The following is a 26,225-nucleotide window of genomic DNA, read 5'->3' as shown; positions in this document are numbered from 1 at the left end:
AATAAACCTTTTAAATAAACTTGTTCTACAATTTAAAAATCTAAAGTTTAATTAAATAATAGATATTGACTAAATGTTTAGGTCATTACTAATTGTTTTAAAAAATGTATACTATAAGAAAATATTTCTGTAAAAAATTTGTTCTTACAAAAAGATTTTATTTAATTCAGAGGTTACTTATAAAACATCCTAAACATAACCAGTAAATAAGAGAGATGCCACTGCACTCCAGCCTGGGTGACAGAGCAAGATTCTGCCTCAAAAAAGAAAAGAAAAGAAAAGAAAAGAAATTTTTAGACATAGAGGAGTACTTTTGGTATGAAAGGTTAAAATAAAAAAAAAATAATTTTATATGAGAAAGAATCTTGTAACTTTTTATCCTAAAATAAAAATGACTTTATTTAAGAAAGAGTGATGTTTGGAATGAAACTATATGCTCAAGTATGCCATAAGCGTTTTGTGTAAGTCAAACTAAGGTTTGTAAAAAGTTAATTTATTAAAATAACTTCATATTATGAAGTTGACTATAATTAAAAGGGAAGTATTTATAATAGTCTTTATAGATTTGTAGAGATCTGGCTTTCATATAAAAATATATAAATATACTAAAGATTGGTTAGAATGAAAAATTGTCTTAAAGTATTGATTTACTCAATAAAATTATAAGATATTTTAATTTTTTAACCCAAAAGTTTAACTCTTACTGCGTCTTGCCAGTTTTATTTTATTCTCTTTTGAGAAGGCTTGAGAGGATCTCAAATTTTTCATCAGCTCATCTAACTTTTTTTTCTTACAGCAGTTAGCCTCTGACAGTGTTAACTTCTAACTGTTGTTAGCTTCTAACTGCTATTATTGCCTGATGCTAAAAATCTTTTATATTAAAGTTCTTAATAAAATGTTTTATTTCAATATAGTATTCTGCACTCTTGGGTTTTTTTAAATGTCTATATTTGTCTATGAAACCAAAATCTTCACTTGTAATCCAAGACACATTTTTCCTATGTCTAATTAATAAAATACTTTGTTTCATTAGAGTTGACTTGCAGGTTATCTGCATGGATTTCCCCACAGGGAAACACAGTCACACTGCTGAAGGTGTTTTTTCCCATTTGGTAACTGGCATAAAACAAATTTTATATTTTCTTGAAATACTTCCTCTGTAGCTGTTTTTAAGTTTTTCAACTACTTAGGAATACTGAGATTTTGAGAAAATATAAATTAATGTTATTACGTTAATGTAACTATCTGCATAACTTTTAAAGGACTTGTGCTGCTACATTACTGATCTTTGATTCCTAGGTCTAAAAAGGATACACCACACTTTGGGAGGCTTCAGAGGGTGGATCTCCTGAAGGCAGGAGTTAGAGACGAACCTGGCCAAAACGGCACAATCTCATTTTAATAAAAAATACAAAAATTAGCTGGGCGTGGTGGTGGGCGCAGGTAATCCCAACTACTTGGGAGCCTGAGGCAGGGAGAATTGCTTGAACCTGGGAGGCAGAGGTTACAGTAAACCGAGATTACACCACTGCACTCCAGCCTGGGTGAGACTCTGTCTCAGGAAAAACAAATAAATACAATAAAAATAAAAAAGACACCGAGTCTTGCTAAATTTTAAATTCTGACAGCAATTGAAGCCCCATCTAGAGATGTGGAAGAAAATGACAATAAAAATTAATCACACACTTAAGACACAAGGCTGGAAAATTGAATCTACTCAACCACTCCAGGCCCAGGGACTGTTACAGAAGAAGTGGTTTGTAAGATTGTAAAAGCTAATTTTGAAAGATGAAATTACTTGAGAGTTTCTTTATACAGTAAACATTAATATTAAAGGCACACTAATGCCAGGCTAGTAGCTGGGCCATGTGTCAGATTGACAAGGGTTTCTTGAAGAATTAATCCACTTTTTAATTTGAAAAACTTACAAAAGTTTATAAGAGATCATTTGAAATTAAATTTTATGGTAAAAGTAATTATAATGTAATAGATTTATTTTTCAGAATTGAGAGTTTTAACTTCTCTCATGCTGTTCTTATAAGGGGTTATTGTTTAGAAAATTAATTCTTCTCTTTGAAAAATAAAAGTTTTTGCTTTCTTTCAAAATCACCGAGTTCTCACTGGACTAAATAAATAACTCACATTACAGCAATCTGTAATCCTATTTTGTAATATCAAGCATTGTAAACTTTTGATATTTGACAAACTTCACAAAATAAAATTCTAAATTCAGTCATTTCACCTCATTATTCTTTTCTGATATTAGGTCCCCAAAGCCAAAATTAAACATATTCAGCTTATTTGGTATAATTAAAATATGCAGGAAGCAACGTCAAATTTGCAAAAGCGTTTAACTTTGGACTATATTTAAATAAATGTGGACAATATAATTGGACTATATTTATATAAATTAAAGAGTATATTTTCCAAAATTGTATGAGATTCAAGTGATTTGATATGTCTTAGTATATTTTATCAGTAGTATTTATGATTATTATGTAAAATTTCTGTTTATTGCAGAAATAACCAAATTTTCCCCTCAATTCTGTCTTTAACCATGGCTATTCTAAAACTTCAGTCATCCACAGTTGGTGTTTTACTTTGATTCTTTATCAGGTGGCTTATAGTAATCTATAGAATTTTGAGAAGTACTCACATATACGATTGTGACAATTTTATAAATTGTGCCATTGGTATAGAGATTAAAACTTCCATGACTCTCATTGATACCTGATTCATTTATGATGATTGTTAATCTAATATTAAGCAGGACAGGACTTAATTGCATGAACTGAATTGACAGAAGACTGAAATTATTTTTATGGCTTATTCTTTAATGCATTTGCTAATTACTTATGTTCTGTTTTTTCAGAATCAGGAAAAGTTTGTCTTTTAAGCTATTCACAGTTGTTAACAATTGAGTATGGTATACTTTATTGAGAAAAAAATAAAAACGTAATATCTTCTTATATACATAATTTCTCCAAAATTTGGAAACTGTGAGTATTCTTATATCAAAATAGTTATTTGCACAGGTTCAATAAAAATCTGCTTTCTTCCATAACAGGGCACAATTGGAGACAATGGTCATTTTACTAAGGCTTTAACTTGAATTATATATTTTCAAATTTACTTTATAAAATGAATCTAACCTGGAGAGCTGATAAAGCCCCTTGGGAAAACTGGCATGTACCTTTTTTTTTTTCTTTTTTTTTTACTGGGCCCTGAACTGTAGTAAGTAAACAATTTAATTTCTGACGGACCCAGGACTCCCAAGTTTTCTTGGAAACTTGAAAAAAGAGAAAGCAACCCAATTCATATAGCTATCTGGTGGCACAGATAAAATATTGGCTGGGCTTGAAGATTTTAAAGATTCTACCCTTTGATTTCTTATAAAAAATTTCCAGCAAAGTCAATTTATGAATAAAATTGCCTATGTACAAACAAAAAATAGAAAACAAAAAAAGAGAGCTAATATGTTAAATGATTATTTTGCTGCATCTTATACAAAAAAACCAGGCCAAGTCTCATAAGCCTAAAACTGATTTTACAAATAAATTGCTCCTACTATGATTTTGTCTCTAATAAATTTGGGGAATTATAGAGAGAAATATTATTTCAAAATAAACTATAGTGCATCAGTTAATAGATTTTAACCTTGTCCACTTGCTTTTTAATTTATATTATTTTCTACAATTTGGACTGAATTTTAAAGTGTATCTTTGCACGAGTCTCCAAAATAACGTTTTCAGTTATTTCCCTTTTTAAATATTTTTCCTGACTTGAAGTCAGCAGAAGTTAAACTGTGCTTTCTTACAGCTAGACAATGTAAATTCTAAAAGAAAATAAAATCAACGACGTGGTTTGGCTCAGTGTCCCTACCCAAATCTCACCTTGTATTGTAATAATTCACACATTGCAAGGGTGGAATGAGGTGGAGATAATTGAATCATAGGGGCTGTTTTCTTCATGCTTTTCTCCTGTTAGTGAGTGAGTTCTCACAAGATGTGATAATTTTATGAGGGGCTTCCCTCTTCACTTAACACTTCTCTCTCCTACAGTCATGTGAAATAGCATGTGTTTGCTACCCCTTGCATCATGATTATAAGTTTTTTGCGGCCTCCCCAGCCATGCAGAACTGTAAGTCAATTAAACCTATTTTTCTTTAAAAATTACCCAGCCTCATGTATGTCCTTATAGCAACCTGAAAATGGACTAATACAAGCAACTTAATTACATACAAAGTCTCCTTTTGTACCTGCCTATTGTGAAGAGAAAATAAATCTTGAGACCCCAAAATCACTAAGCTAAAGAGAAGAGTCCAGCTGGTGTAATAGGAGATAGAAAGAAATTATTTAGGTAGATAGTTAGGATGAAAGAGTCTCTGGCAAAAACTTTTCTTCTAACAAGAATTAGCTCAGAAATAACTTCTTTTCTAATCAGACACAGTTCAAAGATATCACTTCTAACAAAGAGCAGCCTGAAAGATCGGGCTGTAAAACATAGATAAACAACTCCGGCAGAGAGGGTATTTCTGTGTGTAATCACCAAAGTGCACATACATAGGATGGGTCCCAATAAAAACACTGGGCCTTAATGAGCACATTCCTTTCCTTTTCTGGGGTCACACTGAGATAGGAAAGCTGTTAGCTTGCACGGGGTTTGGGATGCCCCCAGCTGCAAGGAGGTACCTGGGACCTGGCATGGAAACTCCTCCCCCCTTTTTCAGCACATGCATGGTGGAAGGAGATAAGGAACGTGGAACAGACCAAGCTAAGTCCCCACCTGCATAATAAAAGCATGAGATGGGGCTGCCAGAGACTGCTCTATGCAGATGGCACACCTGGTCCTGCTTTTGCACCCTGTGTTGATAAGATGCCGTCTCCCCATGAGCACATTTATAAAAATCCTTAGGTTGATAAGATGCCATCTCCCCACGAGCACATTTATAAAAATCTTTAGGTTGATAAGATGCCGTCTCCCCACGAGCACATTTATAAAAATCCTTACATTTTACTGCAGCACAGCAATCCATTTGGGACCCCTCTCTGTGACAGAGAGCTTTTTTTCCGTTTTACACATTACATTTCTGCTCTAACCTCACCCTTTGTGTGTCTGTGTCCTTGATTTTCATAGCCACGACACAAAGAACCTTCGGTGATATTCCAGACAACAAGGGTGCTTTACTGGGAAAACCTGCCTCCCATTCTGTTCAAAGTCATTCCTCTGAGGCCCACGTGAGACAGATACATATCTGATTGCTTCCTCTTCAGTATCATTTATGAAAAAATTAAGATTCACTAAGTCTGACTAAATTGTGTAATCAGTGGTAGGCTGATAAAGGACTTAAAATAATGCAACCTACTGTGTCTTATCTACTTCTAAACTGCAAAACTCCCTTTCAATTTGTCCTGTCTTGAAGGAAAAAAAAATGTACATTTTACATATATTGATTGATGTCTCATGTCTCTCTAAAATGTATAAAATCAAGCTGTACTTCAATCGCCTTGGGCACATGTCTCAGGACTTCCTGAGGCTGGTCATGGGTGGGTTCTTAACTTTGGCAAAATAAATGTATTAGTCTGTTCTCATGCTACTAATAAAAACATAATCAAGCCTGGGTAATTTATAAAGGAATGAGGTTTAATGGACTTATAGTTCCACATGGCTGGGGATGCTTCAAAATCATGTCAGGAAAGCAAGGGACATCTTACATGGTGGCAGACAAGAGAGAGCTTGCCCAGGGGAACTCCCCTTGATAAAACCATCAGATCTAATGGGACTCATTCATGATCATGAGAACACCATGGGAAAGTGCTGACTTACTGCAGGAGAACTACATAATTTTATATTTCCCTATGTGCTTGTTTTTCATTACACATGTAAATTTTCATACCATCCAAATTTCCCCTCTAGCCAGCTTTTCCTCTTTATATATTGAAAGCCCTAAAAATCGTCTTTGGAGAATGGCACTAACCACACACAGTTTCTGTGATTACTTTTATTTTTCTTCCAGGCATGTCCTGGAAAGACATAATTTCCTTTGGGAAAATTAATTTTCATTTGGTTGAGATCTGTCTCAGAAACCTTCGGTTTACACTAGGAAAGATCTCAAATTAGGAACCAATTACTGTAAAAATCAGCCATACCACTCTGCGAGTGTGTGTGTGTGTGTGGCGGGGGGTGTATATGTGTATGTACATGCATGTTTTCATTTCTGTGGGCTTTAAGCCATGTAGTTCTCTCTGCGAAGATACTATTTGGCATGACCTTTGAATAGAGAATTGTAAGAGAAATAAGAGGCTCCTATGAATTATCCGAAAGTTTCTGGACTCACCATGGATCTTGACTGTGTCATTGCATCTGACAGTCCCAGGGAAGTGACTCTCTGGTGGTTTCATGAATCTGTGCTTGGGCTCTCTCTGCAGTTTACTGGGTATAGTAATGACAAATCACTGTTTCAAGAGACAATTTCAAAAGCATCAGATGCTGCTGAAAGAGGATTGTGAACCAGGGGACAGCCCCTTCATTCTGGGAGAGCGACATTGGGAGAATATGCTCTGTGAGCCCAAACAGCATCCTCCCCTGCAGGGTGAGGGCAGAGCTGCAGGGCAGGCCCAGAGCCCACTCCACACAGATGTCAGCCCTGGAGCTGCTGCAGAGGAGTCTGAGGAGAAAATTTTACCAGCACCTGAATTACACTTATTTCAAACAAAAATGCATGTCCTGTGAGTGTTTGTTTCCCTATTAGAGGAGTTCTGTACTCATGAAGTTCTGGACATGCCAGGAGACAAATATCAGTAAACAAACATCAGAACTTGAACCTCAGCCAGCGGACAAATATCAGTAAACAAGCATCAGAACTTGAGCCTCAGCTTCCCACTGTTGCATTCGCCATGTGTCATCTCTATTATTTCTCATGCTAGATCAGGTATTTAGCTATGAAATATTCCAGCTAATTAACATGTAAATAGCTTGAAGTCTACTGAGTTAAATACGTATATTTTCTCCTGTTTTTCCGAGGTGTTCCCTCCCACAGCTCCAATAGTCTCCACTATTATCATCATCTTCTAGATCTTCTGCGATGCCCTGGAGATCAAGGATTTGATTCCATGACAGAGAAGAGGTGCATTTCGATGGAACTTTGGTGCGAACCTTGGTTTTTATCTCATTTCCTCTGGGGATCCACCAGCGCCTCTGGAATCACGGTTTCAGTGGCTTGCCCCTGCATGGTAGGTAATCCCTTTATTCTGTAGTGCTGATGAGGGAGGTGGGTCTGAATGCATTTCAGTAGTATGGGCTCTCCTTATGTCTCAGGCAGACACTTTGGGAAAGGAAGATTTTTCTGAGTGTCCTCATTCTAGAACAAAGGGATTCAATTGTATAGGAATGCTGATAATAGAAAACCTTCAGCCAAATTAAGGTTAATGAGATTAATTGAACAATGGATGATTCATGAATTGGGCAGCCCCCAGAATCACAGCAGATTCAAAGAGACTTCAGTGCAGTCATGTGGTGGAAGAAGATTTATAGATTAGAAAAATGATGTACAGAAATCAGAAGTGAGGTACAGAAACAGCTGGATTGGTTACAGGTTGCTTTTGTCTTATTTAAACAAAGTGTGCACACTCAAGAGTGTATGAGTGGTTGAGGTATGGCTGCTGGAATTGGCCAAGACTCCGCTATTGTTACAGGCGCATGCTCCGAAGTTGGCTTTTCAATCTCGTCCACCTATTCAGGTAGGTTACAGTTTGTCCACAAGGACTCTAACACAGAAGTAAGGAGTCCTTTTCAGGCCATATTTAATTCACTTTATCAGTGCCCTTCAGTATGTGGTTCCTGAGAATTTCACACGACAACACATTTATCACACTGGAATTTAAGCAATCCAACACGTTTGTAGCTTTGTCTTGTAATGGGCTATATTTCATGTGGCAGCCTCGGCCTCAGTTTAGCTAACACTATGGCTTCATTTCTCTCTACAAGAACTCATTTCTTCCAAGATTTCCATGTTCCTGAAAGGAAAATAAACCCCTGGGACCATCAAATCACTAAGCCAAAGGGAAGTCAAGCTGAAAACTGTTTGGGGCAAACCCACCTCCATTCTTTCCCTAAAATGATAGCTACTAAGGTTTTTAAAAGCTACAGACCTCCTTCAAAATTTGACCACAAGTAAAATCCTTGTGGACCCAGGACAGAGAGAGTCATTTCTCTGCTCATGTAAGTCAAACGCATACCTGATTGCTCCCTTCACTCTATTGTTTCACTAAGCCAGACTAAGGCCTACGTGACTATTCCTGTAAATTGTGCATTCAGTTAAAGGCTAATCAGAAACTCAAATAATGCAACCATTTCTCTCAAACCTACCTATGATCTAGAAGCCCTCTCCCCACTTCAAGTTGTCCTGCCTTTCTGAACTAAATCAATGTACATCTTATATATATATATAGATTAATGTCTCATGTCTCCCTAAATTGTATAAAACCAAGCTGTGCCCACAAGCTTGGGCACATGTCGTCAGCACTCCCTGAGGCTGTGTCACAGGCATGTCCTTAATCTTGGAAAATGAACTTCCTAAATCTATTGAGATTAGTCTCAGATACTCTTTGGTTTACAGGTTTGTTTTTATTTCATAACTTCAATTATTTGACATGCTAAAGAAAATTTGTCAAATAGCACATTCTCTTGTTTATGTGTTATTGTTGTTGCAAAAATAATATATTTTATAATTTATCATCTATGTACATTACCAAATTGAGTAGCAGATTTATTAGTAAGACCCAAAGTAATGAAAAGTTCAGATACAAATTAGCAACTTAGAAAAACAAATTATGCTACATTTGTTTGCTGAAATGCTACCTATTATTTATAAAAAATAAACAATACAACATAAAAGGTTTAATTCTCAGTATTTCTACTGAGAAAAAGAAGCCAAATAGATAAGACTACATACTATATTATGTCATTCTTATAAATTCTAGAGAATAAAAACTAGTCTAAAGAAATATGAAAACATCAGTACTTTTATAAAGAAATGGTAGAAGAAAAGAAGGAGAAAAACAAACATATATCTGTAAAACAGCAAGAGGAATTCTGAGGCGAGTTGACTTGTCACCTTCTTGAAAATAGAGATTTTCTTTATCAAAGTTTACTATTGTACAGGTTAAATATGTGAATTTTATCATCTGTCAATTAAAACTCATAAAATTTATTACAAGTAAACAAGTGAAATTTTAGACAAAAAAGGGATGATAAGAAGGAACAAATAAATATGTTAAATGTCAGATACACCAAAAATGTATCTGCCTGACGCCTAGTTGTCTCTGTATTTTTAGGTAAATGCAGCAAAATCACACAGGTTCTCATGGCAGGAAGTGGATTCTGCAAACCACACTAGGCCCATTTATCTCTGTCCTGTAGTTGGTTCAGAGCAACTGAGGCCAGCTGTGAGGAGCATAGGCCCAGGTACTAGGACTCACTCATGCCAGATATAAGCCCTTAGACACATACATAGCCCCTCCATGTGTGGGTTCACTTTTACATCTGTACATGAAGAAACCACTGACTCCTAAATAACATCATCTATACACATAGGTAAAAAAATTAAAAATATGATAGTTGTTAAATGTTTATCGCAGAACAATTTCAAAATAAGGCAGCATTTTCCCAAATACAATCATTGTCATCAGAATCCCCAAGGACGCTCTCATCTGCCCTGGGCCCTGCCCTCTCCTCAGATGTCCCACCCCAGAGCTTGCTATATAGTAACAGACATGCAAAAAGTTCTCTCCCTCTCCTGATGAAAACCAGCCCAGCCCTGACCCTGCAGCTCTGGGAGTGGAGCCCCAGCCTTGGGATTCCCAAGTGTTTGTATTCAGTGATCAGGACTGAACACACAGGACTCACCATGGAGTTGGGGCTGAGCTGGGTTTTCCTTGTTGCTATATTAAAAGGTGATTCATGGAGAACTAGAGATATTGAGTGTGAATGGGCATGAATGAGAGAAACAGTGGGTATGTGTGGCAATTTCTGACTTTTGTGTCTCTGTGTTTGCAGGTGTCCAGTGTGAGGTGCAGCTGGTGGAGTCTGAGGGAGGCTTGGTACAGCCTGGGGGGTCCCTGAGACTCTCCTGTGCAGCCTCTGGATTCACCTTCAGTAGCTACAACATGCACTGGGTCCGCCAGGCTCCAGGGAAAGGTCTGGAGTGGGTCTCAGCTATTGGTACTGGTGGTGACACATACTATCCAGGCTCCGTGAAGGGCCGATTCACCATCTCCAGAGAAAATGCCAAGAACTCCTTGTATCTTCAAATGAACAGCCTAAGAGCCGAGGACACGGCTGTGTATTACTGTGCAAGAGACACAGTGAGGGGAAGTCAGTATGAGCCCAGACACAAACCTCCCTGCAGAATGCTTGGGGGAAATCAGCTGCGGGGGGTGCACAGGACCCACTGATCAGAGTCATCCCCAGAGGCAGGTGCAGATGGAGGCTGGTTTCCTGTCAGGATGTGGGACTTCATCTTTTTAGAGTTTCTCTAGGGAACCTCTCTAAGTTCAGAATTCTGTGCTTACCAACGTCATCTCTACATATTTTTAAAATGATTATTTTAATATGAAAACCTATTCTCTTATGCACGAAACACAGACTGATGCTTACAGAGATGAAAAGCCCTCAACCATTGTCACCAGGATCAGAGTATTGAGGAAACTCAGGGGTGCCTGGGGGGTCTTCTCCAGTCAGACTCAGGACAGAAACCTCAGTGAGATTCCCTGACTAGGACAGTCTTTAGGAATTGCGATCGCAGCCAATAGAGAGTCTGGGCCAGGGTCAGTGTCATGTAGAACTTCACAGGTTTCACTTCTGACCCTTCTCCTGACACTAAAGTATACAACTTAGTATCATCACTGATCTGGGGCCCCTTTTGCTCTTAGCCCATTCTATTTCTTTTTATTTGTCGTTGTTGTTCTTGCTTTTCCTTGTAGTGTTCCTGCTCCCGGTAAAGTGGGGATGTGGCTCTTGCTGCCAAAGCTCCAGGTCTCAAGCCCATTCCCTGCAGCTCAGGCGGGGCTCAGTCTGTGGCTCCTGCAGCCACGTGGAAGAGGCTGATGGGACTTTCCTCTCTTCCATTGCTCAGCACCCTCCAGTGTGCCATGTGGAGACTCACCTGGGAATGGAAGCGGCCAACAGTAGTGAAGGGGATGAACTTGTGTGGACAAAATGGGATGTGGATGTGAAATTTATCCTGTGCTGTGCAAAGTGCCACAGAGTGAGTCACCTTCCTCACCAGCAGTGTTAGAAAGAGGGTGTGAAAGTTGTCAGAATCAAAATAGATCCACTTGCGTTAAAACCCTGACAAATGGAACTAGGAATGACCATGAAGGAGGTTTCCCATGCACATACTCCTGATAACAAGAACTACCATAAATGGATTCTGCTTAACCACAACCTTTGATAGAAGCCACCATGACCTTATAAAAACCACTTCTACAAGGAAGTCTTCCCAGCAAATCACTGTTTAACCCTATACTGATGCCAACCTTGGTATTGACTCTACAAGCAAGGAAAATCCTCTCAAAACAATTTATGCAACCCACCTCATTTTCACTCATAAACCTATGGATTGACATCCTGGAGTCACTGCTGCATTTGTTGTTAATGGTAATTAGCCCCTTTTACAATATTTGTGACTGTTTTTCTCCGATGTCTCTTGGAAAATAAATAATTTACAAGTTGATGGCAGTAAAGAAACTATTTAGGACATTTTTAACATCCTGTTGAATATTTCTGCATAGCACATCGGTCCCCTAAAATACTTCGCTGTATTGGCATGTGATAAATCAGAGTCTAATGCTGAAGGTAAAATGGAAAATACATGGGCTTTTGATGAATCTAGTCATAGGGTGATATTGTCTTTGTCCTTGAGGAAGCAGACCATGGGTTGTAAGTTCTAGTGGGAGTACCTTTGGCAAAGGGATTTCATGAGTTTCTGAACGTTATGCTACTTTTAATTTAAGAATGCAACTCATCATTTATTTTTACTTAAATCTTTCCAGAAGATATTTGGCAGTAAGGACAGGGTAGCATTCGTGTGATACCGATGACTTAGAGAGTTATTTTGTAATTTCTCCTGTAAGGTATGCACATTGTTCACTTGATACAGAAGTTCAAATGTCACAGGTGGGAAAATAGGAATAAAGCAAATTTTATTAAATGTCATGACTATAGTTTTTGGCAAGGAAGTGCTTCATGTCAACCTGAAAATAGACAGACAACAATAAAACATATTCAAATCCAAAGGGAGTCAGACCTATGTCCCTCTCTCTTATAAGTACAAGGCTTTGCCACATCCAAAATATCCTTTAGGCTCCAGGGTATAAAATGCTTTTGGACTGTGAAGCTAACAGCTCTCCCCTCAGACAGGGCTAAGGCATCTGGGGAATGCAGAGTTGTGTTCATGAAGAAGACGGTATTACTGTGTCTTCTCCTGTGCCTGGTGATGGCTCCCCCAGGGTGAGTGTCTCAGATGTCAGATGTGGGTCTATGGGGTGAGTGTAGGTACATGTGACTGACGGGGACTGATTCCCCATGTATTCACATGCCCTGTCCCAGGAGCAGCTGCAGGAGTCAGCCCTGGACCTGAATAGCACACACTTACCCTCTGCCTCACCTACACTGTTTCTGGCCGCTCCATCACAACCAGTCCTTACTACTGGACCTGGATCTGCCGGCTCTCAGGGAGGGGCTGCAATGGACACAATGCATTGCTAGTGGTGGTGGGAATCCATTTGTCTTGTGGAAAATGGCAGCATCTCTTTATTTTATAAGGCAGAATAATGTTATACTGTGTACACATACCACATTGTCTTTATCCATTTGTCCATCGACAGACACTTAGTTTCCATATCTTGGCTGTTGTGAATAATGCTGCAGTAAGCACAGGAGAGCAGGTATCTTCACAGGGTGGTAATTTCATCCCACTTAGGTATATTTCCATAAGCTGGATCGCTGGTCATATGGTATTTCTGTTTTAATTTATTTAGAAGCCACCACACTGTTTTGCATAATGGTAATGATGGGAATGTAGAATGTCATAGCCGCTATGAAGAACAGTTTTAGATTTGAGGTATAATCCAAAAGCAAATAATGTTTGATCATGGTTCTCATATGAGGCTCTAATAAATCTAGTGGAAGTCCAGAAAGTTTTCCCACCTTGGGCAAGGATGAGTTTGCCCCTAATTGTCTTTGAGGCAGAACATTTGCAGAATGTGAGATGGAGTCTGTTGGCAGGATTCAGGATGATTCAGTAATAAATAGTAATGGCACAGAAAAATAGGGAGTTAGAGACATGCAGAGAAAGAAAGAGATAGAGAGAATATGAATCTCGTAAGAGGAAAATCTGCTGGATATCAGTGTTGGGTTTTCATTCACAGAGACTTCAGTGTGAGTGAGAAACCATGGAGTCAAGTGAGGAGTGGAGAACAAGTTCAGTCTGAAAATCAGCATATTCTCAGGGGCACCCATTGCCCCATTCACACAGGCGGAGAATTTCGGAAACCAGTGAAGTGCGAGTTCACAATAAGTGATGAAGTTATCATTTTTCCAAACTTTCATTGATATGCAAAGTATTTCTATAGATCACTCATGCACATACACACAAAATGTGTTTTTGCATTTATGGGTGTCTAGAGAAAAATAAGTGAGAAAATTTTTCCAGGTTGCAGAGATCTGTTTAAGTTACAGATTCCACAGGAGAGTGTCTTTGAATGAATACTGTTCTATTAATTAAATAGGACAAAATTCCCTCTGTTGGAGCAGCCTTCCAATTATGTAGATTTCTTTATTGCTTCTTGAGTTGTGAAACATAAACCCAAGGATTGACTTACTGGAATTCGACTGCTGTGTTGATAAAATTTCTGATAAGTTTTCTTCCAATGATTTGAGAATAGCTTTCCTGTTTTTTTACTCAAGGAAATGAATTTTCACAAGGTTTCAGGACATCACATTTCAGGTGTTTTACTTAAAGAGACTCTTCCTGGGGGCAGTCAGCTTTCTTCTAACCATGAGCTCACTTCTTCAAACCATTCAGTTTGTGCCTCTGTTAAGAATTATGAAGCTTTTAAACTTCAATGCACTGAAAATCATGCCCCTTGAATTAAATGTTGATTGGCACTGACATGAATTGGTCACTTTTGGATATGTGTCCTATGTTATGGGCTCAACATATCAGTGGACTGAGAATCCTCCATTAGCTGCCTCTGACTGTGGCACTGACCAGATTGAGAATCCTCAGAGTCATCCATGAAAAAGAGAGTCTTTAGGTTCATGGAGTTTTTGGAGACATTCAGGTGAGTGGAGGGGAGAAACAGGACTGGGGGTGGCCAGCCATTTCAACAAGACTGGGAAAGATTAGCATCTAAGTTTAAAGGTCTACATCATTCCAAACACCCTCCATGACAGGCTGACAGGAAGAAATCCAACCCCACAGCGGCTCCACAGCAACTCTTTAGTATACTTGGTAGTGAAGCTGTTTCAGGGAAGAAACGTCCACTCAAGGGAGTCAGTGATGCTTCTCTGAGCTATAAGAAACAGGGTATTGGACCCAGGTTTCTCTGAGTTCAATGTGATGATTACACTCAGCTGCTGCTCCAGTGAGTTTAAATGAGCATGTAGCAATTCAGATGAGCCTGGCTGTGGGGTTTATTATATGTAAATCTGAACTATGTAAACATAAAGGGCATGTCTGACCTAGTGTGAGGGTGAGAGATCTCAGAGGCCCCACACCTCACACTCTTGTGCTTATTTGCTCCAGGAACCTCCAGGTTCTTCGAGTGAAAAGCAACATAGATCCTTTCCTGGATAAATCATCCAAATATCTAATCTCTGAGAAATACACACGCACATTTCTCCGGATAGACCATCCAGGGGAAAGACATATCTAGAACCTTATCTGTGTTGGGTAAGGTAGTCCATCTCCATTACAGACCCTCCCAGCAGCCTTCCTTTATCATGAAAGTGGATAAAATTAGCCAATAGAGAAATAATCCTATAATGTTATAGCCAGAAAAGGGAAAGCAACAGTTTCATTTCTGGAGACTCTGCATATAGGTCACAGCCCAGAGAAAGAAAGGATGACTGAATTATTAAGAATCAATTGTAAGAACATATAATACTTCCAGGATGCACACTTTGTTTTGTCACCAGTATAATCTGGGTTAAAGATGAAAGTGTGGCAATGCACAGACTGTATGTGAGAAGGAGAACATAGGGAAACTGAAAGACAATGGCAGAGAATAAGACAAGGACAGTAGGAAAATCTGAAGCCTCTGACATAAATTTTTTGAAGACAAGGTCTTGGCAAATCCATTGACCTCAGATTCTTTTATCATGGGGCATTTGCAGGGTTCCTAGCTGAGAAAAAAAATGCATGCACTTCCCAAGTCTCCACTTGTATTCTGTTTGCCTCAGATCGCTAAGTGAAAAAAAGCCATAAACCTAGGCCTAGTGTGTGTGTAGGAGGCACTTTTTATAGGCTAGAAAATAGTAAGAAAGGAGAATATGTGTTATTGGAATAGCATATACAAAGGTGTCTTTATTCTGAATTTATCTGTACCTGCAGATATTCTCAGGTGCAACATTGAACTGCAAGAGCCCAGCGAAGAAACTAGGCACTCCCCAAATCCTGCAAGTTTTTGTATTCATTATGTGTCCACTGACTCAGGAAATGTGAAGCTTCAGAAAAGGGGGTCCCTTCTGTGTCACAGAATCTTGTCTGTGGGTCTCCCTCAGTAGGTTTAGTAAGGCTAATCAATTGTTAAAAGACATGGTGTCAGCAGCATGTGGTGTTACTGACGGAGAATTCTAAACCAGGACACAGCCACTTCGTGCTGGGCTAGAGACTCTGAAGGAAAATATTTGTGAGCCCCGACAGAAACCTCATTGCAAGGCAAGAGCTTCTGTGGAAGGGGGCACTTGGGAGCCACCAAGCGCAGGTTCCAGCCCTGGAGCAAGTGCACAGCTGCGGAGGAGGTTTCCTCTCAGGGCCTGGGTTTTCCTTTGTCAGGAAAAAACAATCTAAAATAACTGTTCAAAAAGTCGCTGACATGCTTTAAATATTCTATCACATCAAAACCATTCATATAACTTAAGGCACTGGGAACTATTTTTTAAAGTGGGTTTCTAGAACTATAATATCTTAATAGTGAGAATATGAAGGATAGGCATGTTTTTACTAATTCTATGGGTACAGATTAGTTGAAGAAACTACATTCCTATGAATAAGAAATTCAGATTTCAGTGTTAAGTAATGTTGCTTACATTGTGTGAGTGACAGGGCAGTGGTGGATCTGAGAGTGTGGCGGGTGCACAGACCAAGTGAGTCAGAAAGCAGTATGGAAAGGTGAGGGTCTGTGGGTATGAACTGAAAGTATGTAAATGCTTGACATAATACTAATAAATGGAGTTCAAAATCACCCAAAATTGTTCTAAACACAAATTCCTTGACAATTACTTTGGGAGTAGAGAGTTCATAATGGACTCCAAACTCCTGCTTTATCTTCTGATTCCCATTGTCTGTGAGATGAGAAAATCAGCTCTAATTATGCATCACAGGGCAAATCTGTAAACCAAGAGTGTTCAATAGAATTGAGGACCCTGGAGGATCAGGACATGAGGCAGGTGCTGGAGACAGTGTCTCAGGAGCGCCCAGTAGATCTCAGAGGTCCCTCCTGGACACTCATGTGGGACATAAGCATCACTCTCTCAGAGTCACCAATGAGCTGTGCTGGTGCCTGATGGGTCCAGGAAAAGACCAAGGCACCTGCTCAGTGTGATGGAGAGTGATGGTTCCAAAAATGATCCAGGGGGTCTCTATGCTAATCAAATGTAGGCTCACAGTGAGGAGCCTGTTCTATATGGGCTTATTCTTCAGTGAAAGGACGTCTGTCCACAAATGTTTGTAAATGGAGCAGGGCATGCATTTCCTCAAGCAGGATTAGGGCTTCGACCGTCTGCATCTCACTCTTGTTAGGCTGATGTGTCATTTATCTTCCCTTTCTTATCATGGATTGGGCTTTGAGCTAAGAAAGGCTTTGTCTTATGAATATGCAAATATACTGATATCCACTGAGGTAAATATGTTCTGTGCCCTGAGAGAATCACCTGAGAGAATCCCCTGAGAGCACATCTCCTCATGGGCTGGACCTGCAAGATCCTCTTCTTGGTGGCAGCAGCCACAGGTAAGCAGTTCCCAGGTCCAAGTAATGAGGAGGGGATTGAGTCCAGTCAAGGGGGCTTTCATCCACTCCTGTGTCCTCCCCACAGGTGCCCACTCCCAGGTGCAGCTGGTGCAGTCTGGGGCTGAGGTGAAGAAGCCTGGGGCCTCAGTGAAGGTCTCCTGCAAGGCTTCCGGATACACCTTCACCTACTGCTACTTGCACTGGGTGCAACAGGTCCCTGGACAAGGGCTCGAGTGGACAGGATTTTAGTTATTTGAGAGATTTTTCATACAACATTTATTCTGTAAGCAAATTTCAGGGATTGTAGAATGAATCATATTAACAAATCTGACACAGAACTTCCTCTGAATCAATCTTTGTAAACATCAGTTTCTGAATCAATGTTGTAAATATTTCAGAACACAAGCACAAGTTCACATTTTAACTCTACTTTTATCTCTATTTTAAAAATGTCAAAAAATCTCATTTTGTGCATGTAACGTTTTGAATGCCCACCATCAATGCATGACATTTCTTGTTTTTCCACATTCATGTTACCATTTATCATCATGAGAACTGTGAGTTTTAGCCATGCTGATAGGTGAGTAATGGCATCTGATTTTTATTTCAATGCACATGTCCCAAATAAAAAATTCATATTAAACAATTTTTATATAATTTTTGCTGAGATGCCTTTCCTGATATGTGGTTCATTTTTATCTGCATTGTTTTCTTTTTATTAGTTGTAAGTTTACTTGCATATTGATTATAAAAGTCACTTAACAAATCCAAAGAATTGATTTAACAAATGGATGACTTGGAAGTATTTTCTCCCAGTCTGTGGTTGTCTTTTTCTCTCTTATCAGTGGGTATTTCAAAAAATATATGTGTGTCTGTGTGTCTGTGTGTGTGTGTGCACAGATTTAGATAAAAAACATAAAAAATTATTCATTCATAGATCATGTATTTGGCATTATATCTGAAGTCTCATTATAAAATACACTAATAGTGATTATTTATTCCATGTTGCTAATCTTAGGCCACAGTCAACTCATGAGTGCTTAGCCTTCACCTATTGATTGGAGGACTATCCACCTGAGATATTTGGAATACTTCCATAAGGAGATGTGTTCTTCTTCCCATCATTTCTTCATTTAATCATCTATTAACATCCGTATTGGTTTATGGACATCTATTTCATACTCTGAAGAAGATCCATGCTACATTATTCATTTTCTTGTTCAAATCTCCACAGCTTTATTAGGTGCTGGGAGCTCATTTAGTTTGGATCCTGCATCCTTACAGCAAAGCTCATCCTTTTGTTTTTGAACACTTCCCTCTTTCCTGATATTACAATAGATTCTAAGCTTGTTTCTTTATCACCTTTTTCATACATAGAATTAGCCATTTATATAAAGATTGCTTGTTTCTGATTTTAAAGAATAGTGTTAAAATAAAATATTGTGATAATGGGTATGTGTGTTGTTAATGTGGTATAAGTACTTCTGGGACCTCTCAACCTTCTGTTCTAGCAAATGTGCATGTTTATATGAATCATGTTTATGGACACATTGAAACTATGTATCTAATCTTCTGTAACTTGATTACATTAAAAATGAGCACACACTGGTCTCTCCACCCAACTATGCTGCCACATGGACCTTTCTAACCTTCCTTCCTTGACTGTCCATAACCATCCACTGCAAAGAGAGGAACCCCATCCCACCATAAGCCATTTGATTACTTAGCTGCACAATTTCGGGACACATGCATAGCCGTTTCAGAAACGTAAAGCTGTACCCTTGTAGGAAACATGTTTATCTACTAGACAGAGTGTTTACGTGTGATTTCTTTACAATTTAAACTTAGAGAACCACCTCATTTTCAAAGTTACTTACGTCAGCAACTTCATTTTCCACTTTCTTCCGTGAAGTCATTTCAATTACGCTGCATAGTTTCATTTATTTGAAATCCTGTAAAAGTCAAAACTATACTCAGGTAAACAGACAGGATATTCCAGGAATTTAGAGAGCAGGTGTAAAATAAGTAAAACAGGCCCTGTTTAAGAAGAGTGAAGACTATTTTAGTGATATGCCACAGTTGAGACAAGACACAATTAATTTCTCCCAGCTCATAATTTTGTGATGGACAATATAAACCTAAATATACACAATTAAAAATATATTTAGGAGTTCATTAACCCCTGGATAAAATGCAGACTGTACAAAATTATCTAATAACATACTTGGGAGTGTGGGGATATTATGAGATGCATGCAACAAAGAAGGAAGTAATTTTCCTCATTTACATACTAGATGTTTCCATTTACTAAAGACACTTTTTTGAAAAAAATCAATTTTCTACGTGACCCAGGTTTTCTCTTCCTGACAAGCAAGTAACCCAGAGGATTCCTTTTCTTTCCTAGATTGAGAAAGATTTTTCCCAAACATCAGCTCAGTTCAGGCATACCCTGTCCCTGAATGCTCATTTACCCTCAGACGGGTACACACGCCTGTCAACATGCGGACTCTACTGTCAGACAAACACACCTTTACTCATGTGGATTCTTCCCTCAGACAAACACACATGTCCCCACGTGGACTCTTTCCCCAGACTACCACATGTGTCCTTACATTTACTCTTTCCTCAGAAAACAGACATTTCCTCATGTGGACTCTTGTCTCAGACAAGCAAACAAGTCCCCATGTGAACTCTTCACTCAGATAACTACACATATGTCCACATTGACTGTTTCCTGACACAAGCCCATATATCCAATGTTGAACTATGTTGTGAAAAGTGATCTCAAGATAATGGTAATTATCAACCCCCTCCCTAACAAGGTGTAGATCTGCATTATTTTCATTGTAATTCAACTTTGCATCATGGTCAGGAACAGTGGTTTCCAGCTCTAAATGTACTGATTACAGCAAGATGTCCGTTTTCCCTGGAAATGTATTTTTAAGTTCTTACTGGATGTATTTGTTGATAATGTTTTCTACTATGAAGATACCTGAACAGTGTCCACACTAGAGAGTAAGAAAGAGTAATGGGCAGATTAACCCTGTGCCTCCAGACCCAGGAATCCTTTGATCCTGCCCTCCCTGAAACAGAGACACAGAGGATGGGTGAGCAATGCTGAGCAGTGCACCCATGACCACAAAAAGAAAAACATGGAAATATGTCCCCTCCCCTCTTCATGAAAGGCAGCTCATCCCCTGTTCCCTCAGGCCCTGGCGAGGAGCCACCCCATGTCTCTTCCCTTCCTCAGTGTCCACACTGTGGGGTCTGCACTGATCTGGGCTTCCCTTCTCATCACCCTCATATTAGTGGCCCTTGTGAATCAGGTCCAGCTGTGGCTGCTGCTCATGGGGCTGCTCTCAGTCTGCTCTCTCTGTGTTTGCAGAAGTCCTGTGTGAAGTTTACTGATGGAGTCAGAGGGGGAAAGATTGTACAGCCCAGCGGTTCACTGAGCCACTCCTGCAAAGACTCTGGATTCACCTTCACTGATTGCAGCATGAGCTTGGTCCAACAGGCTCCAGGACCAGGGTTGGCTTGGGCAGCAACAGGGAGAAATTCAAGAGGAAGTTCTTACATGCACCCTTACGTGCACGGTCTCACTGACATCTTTACTTCTTTTATCACGTTTGTTCTGTAAATCACAACGAATGGTGCATTCTTCATCTATTATACACTTGTTTAGTCTTTTTTGGCAACTTTTAAAAAACTGGTAACTTTATCCTATGTAATATCCCTGTTAAGTCCTAAAAGTCTTTTTTGATGTCTATTTTTTCTTAACTTTACACAGCTACTATAGATTTATTTTGGTTCATATTTTCATAATCCATGTTTTCTCATCTTTAGTTTTTACATTTCTGAATATGTACAGTAGTTTTCTAATGCATAGCTTCTAGTTGGGGCTTGCTTTTTTAAATCAACTATAATAAGCTCTATTTTTAAACTAATATTATTTTTCTTTTATCTTGTTTAAATTAGCATTTCACAATGATGTTTATTTCTCCATTAACATATAATCTAATTCACTTTTATAAATATTATATTGGTTACCATAAGTTTTACAATAAGAATTGTATATAATTAGATTCTATAAGAAGTGTATATAATTAGATTCTATAAGAATTGTATATAATTGGATTCTAATGCAGATACTGTGATGGCCTTGATATGAAGAACAGAGACAGTGTAACTGTGTGCTTTGAATTCCTCCTTCTCACCACTCTTTCTTGTTTATTCCCAGTTTGCACTTACATATGCTATAAAATATAATATGTAAATTTTTTATTCCTTTCATAGTTATATAATATAGCAATTACAAAGATAAAAACTGCACTTCATCTTGATTTTCCCATTTTGTACAGTCTTAATTTCTTTGTATAGATTTATGTTTTGAATGTATATCACACGGCTACTAGCAGAGAAAGTTTGTTAAAATGTGCACTGAAGTATGAATGTGCTGACAATAAATTGTCTCAAGATCCTTTTGTAATGACAGAATTTTATTTGCCTTTCACTTTTAATGAAAATGTAATGCATGTAGAATTCCAGTTTGCATTTCACTTGTAATTTATTTTCTTGTGTTTATTATTTTATTCATGGAGACGATCACACATTACGTTCTGCTGGGCCTTTATTAACCACATTTCTATGAATCTAGTCAGGGTTGGATTTCAAGTGTATGGTTGCCGCAGCTATCAGAGTTGAAGTCAGCTTCTCCTGTTCACAAAAAGTTCAGGTTCCTCCAGTGATAACCACTTTTGTGTCCCGGTTTGGCTCTTCCCATTTCTTTCTCCCCAGAGAAAGCCTGTCTCTTTCATCTGTGGCAGGTGCATCCTACTGACACTTTTACTTGGTGATTGTTTGTGGGGTGAAGGGGCTTGGACACAGGGGGATGTTCTCCAACCTTCCGACTGAGCCTCCTTCTTAGCTCTGGGTGGTGAGAGTGGCTCTGAAGCATGGTCTTCAAGCATTTCTGTTCCTTCCCTTCTCCAAGTCAGAGTGTCTCTTCCTAGCCACAGTGGTCTTCCATCAGTGTCCTCAGCTTCTGACCCACTGTCCTTACTCCACAGACTCAGGATTTCATTCCTCAGGAAAGAGACGGGAGGTGTTTCTGGGTAGAGTTTCCTTGGTGTCCTCTGTTTCCTTCTGTTCTAGTTGATTCTACCAGTGCCTGAAGGACACAAGACTTAATAAATGTCTCCCACGTATCATGAAGGGGGATTCAGCATTGAACGGAGCTGCTGTTCTTACTCCCCAGTCAACACCACAGGACAGCAGGTGGGTGAGTTGTCTGGGGATTTCCCCAATTCTGTAGGAAAAGCCTGCAAGTGCCAGGAGTTTCACACTCTCACACTATTAGCACACACTTCTTCAACAACTCATGAAACATTTCCAGGTTAGCTTTTTCCTATCTTCAATACCGTACAATGAGTGGCACCTGCCCCAGGTACTCTAATAAATGGACCCGAGTTCTCTCTGCGGGCCCCTGTTTTCTCAGGTTTCAGGGTTTTTTTCTCTGCAACATCAACTCAGATATGTTGAAGGGTTCATTTTTTGTAGTTGTCCAAGTTTCTTGTTAATGAGGTCAGAAGAAGATCATTTTCTCATTTTTTTTACATTCCCGTGCTTAGTATCTGATTTCTAAATAAAATTCGGAAACTAAGACAAAATATCAAATATCCACTATTTGGTGCATTGTTAAACTATTTGAGAAATATTCATGTACTGAAATACAATGAACAATTGAAATCAAGGCATGCCTCAGTCACATAAGAATGTGAGGACATTATCAAATAATTGTGCTGAGTGAAGGAAGCTAAAGAATTCACAGTAAATCTCCTGTGATTTCATTTGTATAAATTGTAGAAAATGCAACTATTCTAAATTAACATGGAGAAGATCTGAATTTTTCTGAGAAAAGTGTGGTGAGGTAACAAGATGGTGAAATAAAATTACAGAGAAGTGACAGAAAAAATTTAGAGGCTAATTTAATTGCTAATAGCATGATTGAAGTGCTGATTCAAAGGCTGCACACATATACCAACATTTTCCATATCGTACACTATAAATTTGAATTCACTATGGATCGAATTTTTGAATAAAGCAGTAACAAAAAGTGAGTGTATTGGCTGAGGAAGAGCAAGAAAGAGATGAATATTGACACTTGAATAATCACAGACTCCTGAAAATACACACATGTGAACACTGATTGCATATTTCAGGTAAATACTAGAAAAAGCAAAGTCACATACAGTTGTTATGACAGGTGGGATACCCTGCAAATCACACTAGGCATGTCCCACACCGCCGTGGAGCTGTCTCAGGGGAGCAGTCTCCTCCAGTGTTTAGAGGCACAGACACAGATAATAGGGCTGACGCTGTCCAGATGTGTGATATTGGACACATTGCACAACTGCTCTGTTATGTATGTAATTCATCTTCTCTAAAAATGTAACATTGACACTTGCACTGAATATATTCTGCAAATATGTAAACATTAAATAAGATGATGACTGCTAATTGATCATCAAGTCACAATCACATAATCTGAAGTTATATTTTCCTGAGAGATAGGATTACCTCCAATGTTTTCCGGGACCCTCTCATCTGTTCTGGGCACTGCCCTCTCCTCAGCTGTCCCACCACAGAGCTTGCTATATAGTAGGAGACATGCAAATAGGGCCCTCCCTCTGCTGATAAAAACCAGCCGAGCCCAGACCCTGCAGCTCTGGGAGAAGAGCCCCAGCCCCAGAATTCCCAGGAGTTTCCATTCGGTGATCAGCACTGAACACAGAGGACTCACCATGGAGTTTGGGCTGAGCTGGGTTTTCCTCGTTGCTATTATAAAAGGTGATTTATGGAGAACTAGAGACATTGAGTGGACGTGAGTGAGATAAGCAGTGAATATATGTGGCAGTTTCTGACCAGGATGTCTCTGTGTTTGCAGGTGTCCAGTGTGAGGTGCAGCTGGTGGAGTCTGGGGGAGGCTTGGTCAAGCCTGGAGGGTCCCTGAGACTCTCCTGTGCAGCCTCTGGATTCACCTTCAGTAGCTATGGCATGAGCTGGGTCCGCCAGGCTCCAGGGAAGGGGCTGGAGTGGGTTTCATACATTAGTAGTAGTAGTAGTACCATATACTACGCGGACTCAGTGAAGGGCCGATTCACCATCTCCAGAGACAACGCCAAGAACTCATTGTATCTGCAAATGAACAGCCTGAGAGCCGAGGACACGGCTGTGTATTACTGTGCGAGAGACACAGTGAGGGGAGGTCAGTGTGAGCCCAGACACAAACCTCCCTGCAGGGGTCCCCGCGACCACCAGGGGGCGACAGGACACTGAGCACGGGGCTGTCTCCAGGGCAGGTGCAGGTGCTGCTGAGGGCTGGCTTCCTGTCGCGGTCTGGGGCGACCTCATCGTCAAATTTCCCCAGGAACTTCTCCAGATTTACAATTCTATACTAACATTTCATGTCTCTAAATGGAAAACGTTTTTTCCTTTTTGTTTCTTTGTTTTTGTAACAAGAGGAAACATCCTCACCTCCACAGAAGCCAGGGTGTCACTTTGGGGGCAGAAATAATCCTTTCATGGTCACCAGGATAAGAGTCCTGAGGAATCCCAGGGAAACCTGGAGAGTGTTTTCCAGTTAGACTCAGGGCAGAGACCTCCATGGGAATCTCTGATTAGAACGGGCTTTGAGCTCTGATGGGAGCCAAGAGAGAGGCTCGCCCAGGGTCAGAGTCCTTAAAACCTGATGGTTTTCACAGCTATCCCCCCCTCGTCTTGTAAACTCAGACTGATTCAGTTGACCCTCTTTCTGCTAATCCATTTTCCTTCTCTGTAGGTTTGATTCTCACAGTTCTCTTTCTTCTTCTCTTCCCTGAAAACAGACGATGTGTTTTCTGTAGTCAAAATCCCAGGGCTCAGGTCTGCAGGACCTGGGTAGGCTACGGGGACTTTCTCACTCACCATTGTCTGGACACTCTTGTTGTCTTCTGTGCATGGAGGCATTTGGAAAATGAAGTGGACATTAGCCATGAAGGGAATAATACTAGTTTTCTCCAATAGGATATTGATGTAGAGCTGATCTTGTGCTTCTCACACTGTCACAGAGTTTGGACTCTCACCTGTGACTTTGAGAAGAGCTGGGGATGGGCACTCCATTGTGCTGTGAGCTCCGGGTAACGATAATTGTAGAATCTGCCTAGGCAGTCTAAGGTCAATACTACTGGTCATCAGGAAAGACAGCTGGAATTCCTGGGAAGATCTGCATCTGCCGTCCACCATGGAGTCCCATCGTCTTCTGTTATGCTGTGATTGAATCAGTCCCACCTAGATTATCTAGAACACTCTTCCTGACTTAGGAAAAATAATGGCAGGCTCCACTAACACCTGTGTTATGCCATGTGAGCAACACCTAAGCTAGTGTGTGAATGAGTAGACGAGACTGTGGTCTAGTCAAGGTGACAGGTAAAATTGATTGTTGCCATTATGATATTTTATTTTATATTTGGCAATATAGTCATGCTCCTATTATAAATATTTTTTGAGACGGAGTCTTGCTCTGTTGCCAGGCTGGAGAGTGCAGCAGCACGATCTCGGCTCACTGCAACCTCTTCCACCTCCCAGGTTCAAGCAATTCTCCTGCCTCAGCCTCCCGAGAAACTGGGATTACAGGTGCACGCCACCATGCCTGGCTAATTTTTGTATTTTTAGTATCGACAGGGTTTCACAATGTGGGCCAGTGTGGTCTCGATTTCCTGACCTCGTGATCTGCACACCTCGGCCTCCCAAAGTGCTGGGATTACAGGCATGAGCCACCACGCCTGGCCTAGTTTTATTAATGTCTGTCCATACCAGCAACTACATACCTATGGGGACATTAATTTACATCTGCAGACATATGTGTAAATACACAAGCCTATATATACATGTGTAGCCATTTATATTTAACATTATAATAAAATAATTCTAAAATATTTTCTAAAGAATTAAACT

General features: G+C 39.6%; 3 gene segments (V, D, J or C); all 3 read left to right on the top strand.

Moving 5' to 3' along the window:
* LOC101124180 (immunoglobulin gamma-1 heavy chain-like) overlaps positions 1 to 26,225 on the top strand; it is a 411,893-nt gene that overhangs the window by 36,758 nt on the left and 348,910 nt on the right.
* The window catches only part of LOC101143562 (immunoglobulin heavy constant mu-like), a 352,381-nt gene that overhangs the window by 61,664 nt on the left and 264,492 nt on the right, over positions 1 to 26,225 (top strand).
* On the top strand, positions 9,908 to 13,444 carry LOC134757172 (immunoglobulin heavy variable 3-13-like). The segment is given in 3 exon segments: positions 9,908 to 9,953; positions 10,057 to 10,364; positions 13,433 to 13,444. Coding segments are annotated over 3 exon segments (366 nt in total).

This window comes from Gorilla gorilla, chromosome 15 (genome assembly GCF_029281585.2).
Source record: "Gorilla gorilla gorilla isolate KB3781 chromosome 15, NHGRI_mGorGor1-v2.1_pri, whole genome shotgun sequence".
NCBI lineage: Eukaryota > Metazoa > Chordata > Mammalia > Primates > Hominidae > Gorilla > Gorilla gorilla.
The sequence above is the reverse complement of the archived record's forward strand: the minus strand, read 5'-3'. Positions and strand labels throughout refer to the sequence as shown.